The sequence below is a fragment of the Salmo trutta genome, unplaced genomic scaffold, assembly GCF_901001165.1.
Source record: "Salmo trutta unplaced genomic scaffold, fSalTru1.1, whole genome shotgun sequence".
NCBI classification, from domain to species: domain Eukaryota; kingdom Metazoa; phylum Chordata; class Actinopteri; order Salmoniformes; family Salmonidae; genus Salmo; species Salmo trutta.
This window is the reverse complement of record NW_021822576.1, coordinates 289,625-304,457: the sequence shown is the minus strand read 5'-3', so window position 1 is coordinate 304,457 and position 14,833 is coordinate 289,625. Positions and strand designations below refer to the sequence as shown.

Sequence of the window (14,833 nt, the reverse complement as noted above, 5' to 3'; positions counted from 1 at the left end):
ACACTTTAATAAATGGATCACTAGTCACTTTAAACAATGCCACTTTAAATAATGTTTACATATCTTACATTACTCATCTCATATGTATATACTGTATTTTATACCATCTATTGCACCTTGCCTATGCCGCTCAGCCATCGCTCATCCATATATTTATATGTACATATTCTCATTCACCCTTTTAGATTTGTGTGTATTAGGTAGTTGTTGGGAAATTGTTAGATTACTTGTTAGATATTACTGCACTGTCGTAACTAGAAACACAAGCATTTCACTACACTCGCATTAACATCTGCTAACGTGACCAATAACACCTGCTAACCATGTGTATGTGACCAATACACTATGATTTGATTCTTTACTATCTATTGCATCTTAGCCACTCTGTCACTACTCATCCATATATTTTATACTCATATATTCTCATCCCATTACTTTACTAGAGTCACGTCCTGACCATAGAAAGCTGTTATTTTCTATGGTAGAGTAGGTCAGGGCGTGACAGGGGGGGTTATCTAGTTGAGTTTTTCTATGTTGTTATATTCTAGTTTTGTATTTCTATGTTGGGTTTTGTTTGAGATGATCTCCAATTAGAGGCAGCTGGTCATCGTTGTCTCTAATTGGAGGTCATATTTAAGTTGGTGTTTGTTCCACCTGGGTTTGTGGGAGATTAATTTTGAGTCAGTGTATGTTTCACGGTTTGTTGTTTTGTTTATTCAGTTTATTTATGTATTGCATAGTTTCACCGTGTAATAAAATGTGGAAAGACACACATGCTGCACTTTGGCCTGCTTCTCCTTACAACAACTAGACTGTGTGTATTAGGTTTTGTTGTGAAATTTGTTAGATATTATCTGTTAAATATCTGCTGCACTGTTGGATCTAGAAGCATAAGCATTTCGCTACACTCGCATGAACATCTGCTAACCATGTGTATGTGACCAATAACATATGATTTGATTTGCTAGGGTGAGTAAAATGGTGTTCTCTCATTATGTGTGTGGAAGTTACTAAGAAGCCAGTCTACGTTAGCTCAGGGTGCTGGACAGCCGTTTAGGATCAACCCTACTCCTCGTCCAGTAACTAACAAGCTAGTCTATGTTAGCTCGGGTGTTTGACAGCCGTTTCAGATCAACCCTACTGCTCGTCCAGTCCCTAAAGCGCACTACAGTCAGACAACATATTGACTGAGCGTTTGTTTTTTCAGCCGGTCTGACGAGTCGCTGTGCGGTGAGCTGTTTAGTCATACAGGGTGGAGTCCCGACCCGCACTCAGGGAACTAGTTTTTCCTCCCTTCTCTTTCTCTTTCTCTCCATTCACTGAGCTCCGGTGCAGACTCGATCTCCGGTAAGTTTATACCGCTCTTATTAACCGACAACATCAGATCGTGAGTTTATGAGTTTTAATAAGGGGGTTAGTCTGCTGAATTTAAATCAGACAGTTGATGTTTATTCTGTGAGCGGTGAGATACACCAGGATTACATCAGATTAGGGGGACTAAATAAATACAATTCAGTTTTGGTTCATTGTAACCGGAGTTATGTCAATAACCTCTCGGTAGGTAAAATTCGGGTTTTTAATAACCAAAGCGGTTTCGGTTTTCTTCCTTTCGAATGTGTCTCTATCTTCGCAACAGTTTAAACTACAACATATTTTAACCCCATCAATGAAAGATAAGACTCCCAGGAACACATACAGTCTTCTACAACAGACTAGACCAGGCACTACATCAGACTGGAGGCAAAATAACTCCGTCAATAATGATTTTCTTAAATCTTTTCAAACACTGAAAAGTTCATACAAAAGTATTTCCTGATAAATCTTCTGAACTTCCCCAATCCATTTCGGATGCATTTCAGTCACTTCAAACCAGACTTCCTTTAGGATTGAAAATACTGCCAGACTGATTTGTAATAGACTGTCATAACCCCAATTTAAGAAAGGTAAACATTGTCAGAAAGGTAAACATTGTTGAATACATTACATTGGTAACCCCTGGACTAACACACTCATACCCTCTAACTGCCTTTAGAGCCTATTGACTATAGTGTCTTCCAGCGGTGGAAAAACTACTGAAGTCTCATACTGTTGTAAAAGTATTGATACCTTAATAATAGAAAATTACTCAAGTGAAAGTCACCCAGTAAAATACTACTTGAGTAAAAGTATTTGGTTTAAAATATACATTAAACATCAGAAGTAAATGTGAAAGTATGAATACTTTTAAATTCCTTATATTAAGCGAACCAGACAATCTCCATGCTACAGCGCTTGTTTACGGAAGACAGTGGGACCACCTGTGCTGATTAGCTACAGTGTCTTCAGAAAGTATTCAGACCCCTTTGACTTTTTCCACATTCTGTTACGTTACAGCCTTATTCTAAAATAGATTAAATATTTTTTTTAAATTCAGCAATCCACACACAATACCCCAGAATGACATCACAATACCCCATAATGACATCACAATACCCCAGAATGACATCACAATACCCCAGAATGACATCACAATACCCTATAATGACATCACAATATCCCATAATGATGAAGTTAAAACAGTTATTTAGAAAAAACAGAAATACCTTATTTACATCAGTATTTAGACCCTTTGCTATGAGACTCAAAAATGAGCTCAGCTGCATCCTGTTTCCATTGATCATCCTTGCGATGTTTCTACAACTTGATTGGAGTCCACCTGTGGTAAATGAAATTGATCGGACATGATTTGGAAAGGCACAAACCTTTCTATATAAGGTCCCACAGTTGACAGTTCATGTCAGAGCAAAAACCAAGCCGTGAGGTCGAAGGAATTGTCCTTAGAGCTCCGAGACAGGATTGTGTCGAGGCACAGATCTGGGGAAGGGTACAACACATTTCTGCAGCATTGAAGGTCCCCAAGAACACAGTGGCCTCCATCCTTCTTAAATGGAAGAAGTTTGGAACCACCAAGACTCTTCCTAGAGCTGGACGCCTGGCCAAACTGAGCAATCGGGGTAGAAGGGCCTTGGTCAGGGAGGTGACCAAGAACCCGATGGTCACTCTGACAGAGCTCCAGAGTTCCTCTGTGGAGATGGGAGAACCTTCTAGAAGGACCACCCTCTCTGCAGCACTCCACCAATCAGGCCTTTATGGTAGAGTGGCCAGATGGAAGCCACTCCTCAGTAAAAGGCACATGACAGCCCGCTTGGAATTTGTCAAAAGGCACCTAAAGACTCTCAGACCATGAGAAACAAGATTCTCTGGTCTGATGAAACCAAGATTGAACTCTTTGGCCTGAATGCCAAGCGTCACGTCTGGAAGAAACCTGGCACCATCCCTACGGTGAAGCATGGTGGTGGCAGCAGCATGTTGTGGGGATGTTTTTCAGCGGCAGGGACTGGGAGACTAGTCAGGATCGAGGGAAAGATGAACGGAGCGAAGTACAGAGAGATCCTTGATGAAAACCTGTTCCAGAGCGCTCAGGACCTCAGACTGGGGCGAAGGTTCACCTTCCAACAGGACAACGACCCTAAGCACACAGCCAAGACAACGCAGGAGTGGCTTCAGGACAAGTCTCTGAATGTCCTTGAGTGGCCCAGCCAGAGCCCGGACTTGAACCCGATCGAACATCTCTGGAGAGACCTGAAAATAGCTGTGCAGCAACGCTCCCCATCCAACCTGACAGAGCTTGAGAGGATCTGCAGAGAAGAATGGGAGAAACTCCCCAAATACAGGTGTAACAAGCTTGTAACGTCATGCCCAAGAAGACTCAAGGCTGTAATTGCTGCCAAAGGTGCTTCAACAAAGTACTGAGTAAAGGGTCTGAATACTTATGTAAATGTCATATTTCCGTTCTTTTATTTTTCTACATTTGCAAAAAAAAAATCTAAAAATCGGTTTTTGCTTTGTCATTATGGGGTTTTGGGTGTAGATTTATGAAGAAATTAAATAAAATAAAATTTTAGAATAAGGCCTGTGGGCGCATTCGAACGGATCACTTTTACCAAGTCGGTCACTATCATTGGTCACTCTTTCAAAGTGTGTTGCATTATGGGGATAAAAATTGTCCGACTTGCTCCTTACAATGTCGACTGCATGAACTTTACAAAAGAAATAATGTGATCGAAGGTCATGAAGTTCTGACTGCAGTCGACTGCCAGTTTCTGCAGTTGCTCTTCACCGACTTCATCCTGGAGCCACCGCTGCATTGTGGGAGGATCTATTGTCAACCAACCAATCATTCTTTCTTTTTTTTCCAACTCCAATCTAACGTGACCCAAAGACGTGACTGAAAACAGGAACCAACTTCGTCGTGATTCCTGTATCCAGCGGATAAATATACAAATGAATGTAATGTTTGAGGTTCTCTCTCTCTCACTAATTGATTGTACGACGAACACATGATTTCAGTTAGTGTGTGAGATATATGGAGGTTGGAGACATGTTTTTAGATATTATACAGAACAACTGTTATAAACAACGGCAACACGGACATGTTGATCTGAGCCTCGCTGTTGGAAACATAACGTATCTTCTCCAGGAAGTGATGTTTCAGGCAGTAACTCAAACCATGGAAACATAACATATCTTCTCCAGGAAGTGATGTTTCAGGAAGTAAATCAAACCAGGGACGGCATCCCTAGCCGTGTCCGCAGACCAGCTGGCTGGAGTGTTTACGGACATATTCAATCTCTCCCTATCCCAGTCTGCTGTCCCCACTTGTTTCAAGATGGCCACCATTGTTCCTGTTCCCAAGAAATCAAAGGAACTGAACTAATTGACTATCGCCCCGTAGCACTCACTTCTGTCATCATGAAGTGCTTTGAGAGACTAGCCAAGGATCATATTACCTCTACCTTACCTGACACCCGAGCCCCACTTCAGTTTGCTTACCGCCTCAATAGGTCCACAGACGATGCAATCGCCATCACACTGCACACTGTCCTGTCCCATCTGGACAAGAGGAATACCTATGTAAGAACGCTGTTCATTGACTACAGCTCAGCATTCAACACCATAGTACCCTCCAAGCTCATCATTAACCTCGGGGGCCTGGGTCTGAACCCCGCCCTGTGCAACTGGGTTCTGGACTTCCTGACGGGCCGCCCCCAGGTGGTGAGGGTAGGTAACAACATCTGCACTCCGCTGATCCTCAACACTGGGTCCTCACAAGGGTTCGTTCTCAGCCCTCTCCTGTACTCCCTGTTCACCCATGACTGCATGGCCACGCACGCCTCCAAGTCAATCATCAAGTTTGCAGACGACACTACAGTGGTAGGCTTGATTACCAACAACGACGAGACGGCTTACAGGGAGGAGGTGAGGGCCCTCGGAGTGTGGTGTCAGGACAATAACCTCACACTCAATGTCAACAAAACAAAGGAGATGATCGTGGACTTCAGGAAACAGCAGAGGGAGCAGCCCCCTATCCACATCGACGGGACAGTAGTGGAGAAGGTGGAAAGTTTTAAGTTCCTCGGCGTACACATCACTGACAATCGGAAATGGTCCACCCACACAGACAGCGTGGTGAAGAAGGCACAGCAGGGGCTTGGCACCTGAAACCCTCACAAACTTTTACAGATGCACAATCGAGAGCATCCTGTCGGGCTGTATCACCGCCTGGTACCGCAACTGCACCGCCCGCAACCGCAGGGCTCTCCAGAGGGTGGTGCGGTCTGCACAACGCATCACCGGGGACAAACTACCTGCCCTCAACCCTGGACCTTAGAGGCTGCTGCCCCATATACAGAGACATGGAATCACTAGCCACTTTAATAATGTTTACATACTGCTTTACTCATCTCATGTGTATATTCTGTATTCTATTATACTGTATTTTAGTCAATGTCTCCGACGTTGCTCGTCCTAATATTTATATATTCCTTAATTCCATTCTTTTACTTTTAGATTTGTGTGTGTTGTTGTGAATTGTTAGATACTACTGCCCTGTTGGAGCTGGGAACACAAGCATTTAGTTAGATATTACTGTTGGAGCTGGGAACACAAGCATTTAGTTAGATATTACTGTTGGAGCTGGGAACACAAGCATTTAGTTAGATATTACTGCACTGTTGGAGCTAGGAACACAAGCATTTAGTTAGATATTACTGCACTGTTGGAGCTGGGGACACACGCATTTAGTTAGATACTACTGCACTGTTGGAGCTGGGAACACAAGCATTTAGTTAGATATTACTGCACTGTTGGAGCTGGGAACACAAGCATTTAGTTAGATATTACTGCACTGTTGGAGCTGGGGACACACGCATTTAGTTAGATATTACTGCACTGTTGGAGCTTGGAACACAAGCATTTAGTTAGATATTACTGCACTGTTGGAGCTGGGGACACACGCATTTAGTTAGATACTACTGCACTGTTGGAGCTGGGAACACAAGCATTTAGTTAGATATTACTGCACTGTTGGAGCTGGGAACACAAGCATTTAGTTAGATATTACTGTTGGAGCTGGGAACACAAGCATTTAGTTAGATACTAATGCACTGTTGGAGCTGGGAACACAAGCATTTAGTTAGATATTACTGTTGGAGCTAGAAACACAAGCATTTAGTTAGATATTACTGCACTGTTGGAGCTGGGAACACAAGCATTTAGTTAGATATTACTGTACTGTTGGAGCTAGAAACACAAGCATTTAGTTAGATATTACTGTACTGTTGGAGCTGGGAACACAAGCATTTAGTTAGATATTACTGTACTGTTGGAGCTGGGAACACAAGCATTTAGTTAGATATTACTGCACTGTTGGAGCTGGGAACACAAGCATTTAGTTAGATATTACTGCACAGTTGGAGCTGGGGACACACGCATTTAGTTAGATATTACTGTTGGAGCTGGGAACACAAGCATTTAGTTAGATACTACTGCACTGTTGGAGCTGGGAACACAAGCATTTAGTTAGATATTACTGTTGGAGCTGGGAACACAAGCATTTAGTTAGATATTACTGCACTGTTGGAGCTGGGAACACAAGCATTTAGTTAGATATTACTGTACTGTTGGAGCTGGGAACACAAGCATTTAGTTAGATATTACTGTTGGAGCTAGGAACACAAGCATTTAGTTAGATATTACTGCACTGTTGGAGCTGGGAACACAAGCATTTAGTTAGATATTACTGCACAGTTGGAGCTGGGGACACACGCATTTAGTTAGATATTACTGTTGGAGCTGGGAACACAAGCATTTAGTTAGATATTACTGTTGGAGCTGGGAACACAAGCATTTAGTTAGATACTACTGCACTGTTGGAGCTGGGAACACAAGCATTTAGTTAGATACTACTGTTGGAGCTGGGAACACAAGCATTTAGTTAGATACTACTGTTGGAGCTGGGAACACAAACATTTAGTTAGATATTACTGTTGGAGCTGGGAACACAAGCATTTAGTTAGATACTACTGCACTGTTGGAGCTGGGAACACAAGCATTTAGTTAGATATTACTGTACTGTTGGAGCTGGGAACACAAGCATTTAGTTAGATATTACTGTTGGAGCTGGGAACACAAGCATTTAGTTAGATACTACTGCACTGTTGGAGCTGGGAACACAAGCATTTAATTAGATATTACTGTTGGAGCTGGGAACACAAGCATTTAGTTAGATATTACTGCACTGTTGGAGCTGGGAACACAAGCATTTAGTTAGATATTACTGTTGGAGCTGGGAACACAAGCATTTAGTTAGATACTACTGCACTGTTGGAGCTGGGAACACAAGCATTTAGTTAGATACTACTGCACTGTTAGAGCTGGGAACACAAGCATTTAGTTAGATATTACTGTTGGAGCTGGGAACACAAGCATTTAGTTAGATATTACTGCCCTGTTGGAGCTGGGAACACAAGCATTTCATTGTTGGAGCTAGGAACACTGTCACTTCCTGACCATAGTAAGCTGTTATTTTCTATAGTAGAGTAGGTCAGGGTGTGACAGGGGGGTTTTCTAGTTTAGTTTTTTTCTATGTTGTTATGTTCTAGTTTTGTATTTCTATGTTGGGTTGTTCTAGTTTTTGTATTTCTATGTTGGGCTTTGTTTGAGATGATCTCCAATTAGAGGCAGCTGGTCGTCGTTGTCTCTAATTGGAGGTCATATTTAAGTTGGTGTTTGTCCCACCTGGGTTTTGTGGGAGATTAATTTTGAGTAGTGTATGTTTCACCTCTGCGTCACGGTTTGTTGTTTTGTTTATTCAGTTTGTTTATGTATTGAATAGTTTCACAGAGTAAATAAAACGTGGAACGACACACACGCTGCACTTTGGTCCGCTTCTCCTTACGACAACCGTGACAAACACCAGCATTACACTACACCCGCAATAACATCTGCTAAATATGTGTATGTGACGAATAAAATGTGATTTTATTTGAATTACATTTAAATAAAGCATTTTAGATTATTTTTTTTACATTTAGCAAGCTCTAAAAATGATGCTTAAAGGAAAATGTTTCAAATATATTTGGTCATTTTTTTATTCGTATGTTTAGCATAATATAATGTAAAGGGTGCATTAAGGTGTCTGTAATATAATTTTTTCTTTATTTACATTTTTTATTGAACCTTTATTTAACCAGGAAGGGCTCATTGAGATTTAAAATCTCTTTTTCAAGAGCGTCCTGGCCAAGATAGGCAACACCAAGTCATTACAAAAAAATTACAGACAAACAACATGGAAAAACTACAATTAATCTAGTAAAAACCATAGAATTCACAAGAGTATAACAAAATCATAAAACAGCAAATTAAAAACATTGACAGGTCAGGGAATCAGCCTTAAAATCCTTCATCAGTGATTTAAAAACACCAATCTGGACCAAGTTCTTCCAGTTTAAAAGTATTTTGTAAGGCGTTCCCAGACGATGGCGCCGAATACATAAAAGCCCTTTTTTACCAAATTCAGTTCTGACATTTGGAACAGTTAACAGGATAAAGTCCAGCGAACGAAGAGACGACCCACCACATTTCTGAACAATAAAAATCCCCAAATTAAAAGGTAATAAACCCAAAATGGCTTTGTAAATAAAAGTACACCAGTGACTGAGCCTACGAGTGACTAGAGAAGGCCAGCCAACCCTGGTATACAAAGTGCAGTGGTGCGTAAAGGTTTTTGCAGTTTAAAATCAATCTCAAAGCGCCATGGTAAAGGGTGTCAATTGATCTCAAATACACGTGGTCTAAACCAATGTAGACATTAAAAGATTCCAAGATAAAAAAAAACTTTAGATAACAGTTATTAAGCAAGTGATGATTATTGACGTTCCCCTAAACGTTTCAACATGGCGTCGCAATTGTAGTTCACACGCTGTGGGCTCCGCTTAACCGCTGCAAAGCCTACGGATAATAAGAAGCTAATTATGGGGGGCTGTGGCCGAACAGAAGAACATATTCTATAACTGTTTTATGAATGAATGGAGACATGCAGTGTTTTTCATTACTTTAAAAGTGGGAAAACATTTTTGACGGCGTTTGGCTTGTTGGTTGTCGTTCTAAGTGTGTTTCTCATTTCAGACACCATCTCTTTCTTCCTCCTAATCAAACCAACGATCACCAATCTACCACAATGGTAAGTTGACTTTTTTAATGTTACCTTTATTTAACTCGGCAAGTCAGTTAAGAACAAATTCTTATTTTCAACGACAGCCTACCAGGGAACAGTGGGTTAACTGCCTTGTTCAGGGGCAGAACGACAGATTTTTAACTTGTCATCTGAGGGATTTGAACTTGCAACCACTTGGGTTACTAGTCCAACAGCTCTAACCACTAGGCTCCCCGCTCACTAAAGACCCCTCTACAGTGGAAGGTTTCACCGCCCCACCTGGAGGGTTCTGGTAAAATGTTCATGTTTAACTTTCCCTCTCTGCCTGTAACAATGACACGCTGTCCGCAGCACAGCCCAGCAGACTGCCATTAAATAATCATTATCTAAACAATAAACACACAGAACAATAGACAATAAGAACACAGAACAATAGACAATATGAACACAGAACAATAGACAATATGAACACAGAACAATAGACAATAAGGTCATTATGGAATAGGTTATTCCACTAGACCAGTAGAATGGAGGGAGTTCATAATTGAATAGGTTATTCCACTAGACCAGTAGAATGAAGGGAGGTCATTATGGAATAGGTTATTCCACTAGACCAGTAGAATGAAGGGAGGTCATTATGGAATAGGTTATTCCACTAGACCAGTAGAATGGAGGGAGGTCATTATGGAATAGGTTATTCCACTAGACCAGTAGAATGAAGGGAGGTCATTATGGAATAGGTTATTCCACTAGACCAGTAGAATGAAGGGAGGTCATTATGGAACAGGTTATTCCACTAGACCAGTAGAATGGAGGGAGGTCATTATGGAATAGGTTATTCCACTAGACCAGTAGAATGGAGGGAGGTCATTATGGAATAGGTTATTCCACTAGACCAGTAGAATGGAGGGAGGTCATTATGGAATAGGTTATTCCACTAGACCAGTAGAATGGAGGGAGGTCATTATGGAATAGGTTATTCCACTAGACCAGTAGAATGGAGGGAGGTCATTATGGAATAGGTTATTCCACTTGACCAGTAGAATGGAGGGAGGTCATTATGGAATAGGTTATTCCACAAGACCAGTAGAATGGAGGGAGGTCATTATGGAATAGGTTATTCCACTAGACCAGTAGAATGGAGGGAGGTCATTATGGAATAGGTTATTCCACTAGACCAGTAGAATGGAGGGAGGTCATTATGGAATAGGTTATTCCACTAGACCAGTAGAATGGAGGGAGGTCATTATGGAATAGGTTATTCCACTAGACCAGTAGAATGGAGGGAGGTCATTATGGAATAGGTTATTCCACTAGACCAGTAGAATGGAGGGAGGTCATTATGGAATAGGTTATTCCACTAGACCAGTAGAATGGAGGGAAGTCATTATGGAATAGGTTATTCCACTAGACCAGTAGAATGGAGGGAGGTCATTATGGAATAGGTTATTCCACTAGACCAGTAGAATGGAGGGAGGTCATTATGGAATAGATTATTCCACTAGACCAGTAGAATGGAGGGAGGTCATTATAGAATAGGTTATTCCATTAGACCCGGTTAAATCCCAGTTAAATGTGTTTCCCATCCTGGTTAAATCCAAGTTAAATGGGTTCCCATCCAAGTTAAATGGGTTCCCATCCTGGTTTAATCCCAGTTAAATGGGTTCCCATCCTGGTTTAATCCCAGTTAAATGGGTTCCCATCCTGGTTAAATCCAAGTTAAATGGTTTCCCATCCTGGTTTAATCCAAGTTAAATGGGTTCCCATCCAAGTTAAATGGGTTCGAATCCTGGTTTAATCCCAGTTAAATAGGTTCCCATCCTGGTTTAATCCCAGTTAAATGGGTTCCCATCCTGGTTTAATCCCAGTTAAATGGGTTCCCATTCTGGTTAAATCCAAGTTAAATGGGTTCCCATCCTGGTTAAATCCCAGTTAAATGGGTTCCCATCCTGGTTAAATCCAAGTTAAATGGGTTCCTATCCCGGTTAAATCCAAGTTAAATGGGTTCCCATCCTGGTTAAATCCCAGTTAAATGGGTTCCCATCCGGGTTTAATCCAAGTTAAATGGGTTCCCATCCTGGTTAAATCCAAGTTAAATGGGTTCCCATCCTGGTTTAATCCAAGTTAAATGGGTTCCCATCCTGGTTAAATCCAAGTTAAATGGGTTCCCATCCCAGTTAAATGGGTTCCTATCCTGGTTAAATCCCAGATAAATGGGTTCCCATCCTGGTTTAATCCAAGTTAAATGGGTTCCCATCCGGGTTTAATCCAAGTTAAATGGGTTCCCATCCTGGTTAAATCCCAGTTAAATGGGTTCCCATCCTGGTTGAATCCAAGTTAAATGGGTTCCCATCCTGATTAAATCCAAGTTAAATGGGTTCCCATCCTGGTTAAATCCAAGTTAAATGAGTTCCCATCCTGGTTAAATCCCAGTTAAATGGTTTCCCATCCTAGGTTAAATCCAAGTTAAATGGGTTCCCATCCCGATTAAATCCAAGTTAAATGGTTTCCTGTCCCGGTTAAATCCCAGTTAAATGGGTTCCCATCCTGGTTTAATCCAAGTTAAATGGGTTCCCGTCCTGGTTAAATCCAAGTTAAATGGTTTCCCATCCTAGGTTAAATCCAAGTTAAATGGGTTCCCATCCTTGTTTAATCCAAGTTAAATGGGTTCCCATCCTGTTTTAATCCCAGTTAAATGGGTTCCCATCCTGGTTTAATCCAAGTTAATTGGGTTCCCATCCTGGTTTAATCCAAGTTAAATGGGTTCTCATCCTGGTTAAATCCAAATTAAATGGGTTCCCATCCTGGTTTAATCCAAGTTAAATGGGTTCCCATTCTGTTTAATCCAAGTTAAATGGGTTCCCATCCTGGTTCAATCCAAGTTAATTGGGGTCCCATCCTGGTTAAATCCAAATTAAATGGGTTCCCATCCCGGTTAAATCCAAGTTAAATGGGTTCCCATCCGGGTTTAATCCAAGTTAAATGGGTTCCCATCCTGGTTAAATCCAAGTTAAATGGGTTCCCATCCTGGTTTAATCCCAGTTAAATGGGTTCCCATCCTGGTTAAATCCCAGTTAAATGGGTTCCCATCCTGGTTTAATTCAAGTTAAATGGGTTCCCATCCTGGTTTAAATGGGTTCCCATCCTTGTTTAATCCCAGTTAAATGGGTTCCCATCCTTGTTTAATCCCAGTTAAATGGGTTCCCATCCTGGTTTAATCCCAGTTAAATGGGTTCCCGTCCTGGTTTAATCCCAGTTAAATGGGTTCCCATCCTGGTTAAATCCAAGTTAAATGGGTTCCCATCCTGGTTTAATCCCAGTTAAATGGGTTCCCATCCTGTTTAAATCCAAGTTAAATGGGTTCCCGTCCTGGTTAAATCCAAGTTAAATGGGTTCCCATCCTGGTTAAATCCAAGTTAAATGGGTTCCCATCCTGGTTAAATCCCAGTTAAATGGGTTTCCATCCTGGTTAAATCCAAGTTAAATGGGTTCCCATCCTGGTTAAATCCCAGTTAAATGGGTTCCCATCCAAGTTAAATGGGTTCCGATCCTGGTTTAATCCCAGTTAAATGGGTTCCCATCCTGGTTAATACCAGTTAAATGGGTTCCCATCCTGGTTTAAATGGGGTCCCATCCTGGTTTAATCCCAGTTAAATGGGTTCCCATCCTGGTTAAATCCCAGTTAAATGGGTTTCCGTCCTGGTTAAATCCAAGTTAAATGGGTTCCCATCCTGGTTTAATCCCAGTTAAATGGGTTCCCATCCTGGTTAAATCCAAGTTAAATGGGTTCCCGTCCTGGTTAAATCCAAGTTAAATGGGTTCCCATCCTAGTTAAATCCAAGTTAAATGGGATCCCATCCTGGTTAAATCCCAGCTAAATGGGTTCCCATCCTGGTTTAATCCCATTTAAATGGGTTCCCATCCTGGTTTAATCCCAGTTAAATGGGTTCCCATCCTGGTTAAATCCCAGTTAAATGGGTTCCCATCCTGGTTAAATCCCAGTTAAATGGGTTCCCATCCTGGTTAAATGGGTTCCCATCCGGGTTTAATCCAAGTTAAATGGGTTCCCATCCTGGTTAAATGGGTTCCCATCCTGGTTTAATCCAAGTTAAATAGGTTCCCAGCCTGGTTAAATGGGTTCTGATCCTGGTTTTTATCCCAGTTAAATGGGTTCCCATCCTGGTTAAATCCAAGTTAAATGGGTTCCCATCCTGGTTTAATCCGCATTTTCAACTCTACTGATGGTTTTCTCTGAAAAATGTTGCAATGCTTCTGAGTAGTTTCTAGCAAACCGCAGTGTGTGTGTCCAGCCCTCTTCATTTCTAGACCAGTGTGTGGAACAGAGGGGCTGTATTTGGGGAAGTCAGTATGAGTCATGTGTGTGTGGGCCTTTCTTCAGACAGGGTGGGGCTCTCTCTACTCCCTCTCTCTCTCCTCCCACCCTCTCCCCTCTCTCCCCTCCCTCTCTCTCTTCCTCCTCTCTCTCTCTACTCCCTCTCTCTCTCCTCCCACCCTCTCTCTCTTCCTCCCCTCCCTCTCTCTCTTCCTCCTCTCTCTCCTCCCCCTCCCTCTCTTCCTCCTCCTCCTCTCTCTCCTCCCCCTCCATCTCTTTTGCTCTCTCTCTCCTCCCTGTCCCTCTCTTCCGCTCTCTCTCTCTCTCCCCTCCCCTCCTTCTCTCTCTCTCTCTCTCTCTCTCTTCCCCCTCCCTCTCTTCCTCCTCTCTGTCTCTCTCCTCCCCCTCCCTCACTTCCTCCTCTCTCTCTCTCTCTCTCTCAATTCAATTCAAGGGGCTTTATTGGCATGGGAACATATGTTTACATTTACATGAACAGTAAACATTACATCTTGCTGCTGTGATTGGTCACTGTGGTATTTCACCCAGTAGATATGAGAGTTTATCAGAATTGGATTTGTTTTCTAATTCTTTGTGGATCTGTGTAATCTGAGGGAAATATGTGTCTCTAATATGGTCATACATTTGTCAGGAGGTTAGGAAGTGCAGCTCAGTTTCCACCTCATTTTGTGGTCAGTGTTGCACATAGCCTGTCTTCTCTTGAGAGCCAGGTCTGCCTACGGCGGCCTTTCTAAATAGCAAGGCTATGCTCACTGAGTCTCTCTCTCTCTCTCTCTCTCTCTCTCTCTCTCTCTCTCTCTCTCTTTCTCTCTCTGTCTCTCTGTCTCTCTCTCTCTCGATCTCTGTCTCTCTCTCTCTCTCTCTCTCTCTCTCTCTCTCTCTCTCTCTCTATTGCTCTCTCTTGCTCTCTCTTGCTCTCTCGCTCTCTCTCTCTCTCTCTCTTG

General features: G+C 42.0%; 1 protein-coding gene across 2 annotated transcripts in view; it reads left to right on the top strand.

Moving 5' to 3' along the window:
- The first annotated feature begins 1,243 nt into the window (after positions 1 to 1,243).
- LOC115182782 (annexin A5) overlaps positions 1,244 to 14,833 on the top strand; it is a 41,074-nt gene continuing 27,484 nt past the window's right edge. Inside the window, exons 1-2 of one of the 2 annotated variants that reach the window (XM_029744234.1) lie at positions 1,244 to 1,347; positions 9,508 to 9,562. In XM_029744234.1, coding sequence (XP_029600094.1) covers positions 9,560 to 9,562 — 3 coding nt within the window. In that variant the 5' untranslated portion in view covers positions 1,244 to 1,347; positions 9,508 to 9,559. The remainder of the gene's footprint in view (positions 1,348 to 9,507; positions 9,563 to 14,833) is intronic. The other variant, XM_029744233.1, reaches the window with a different exon arrangement.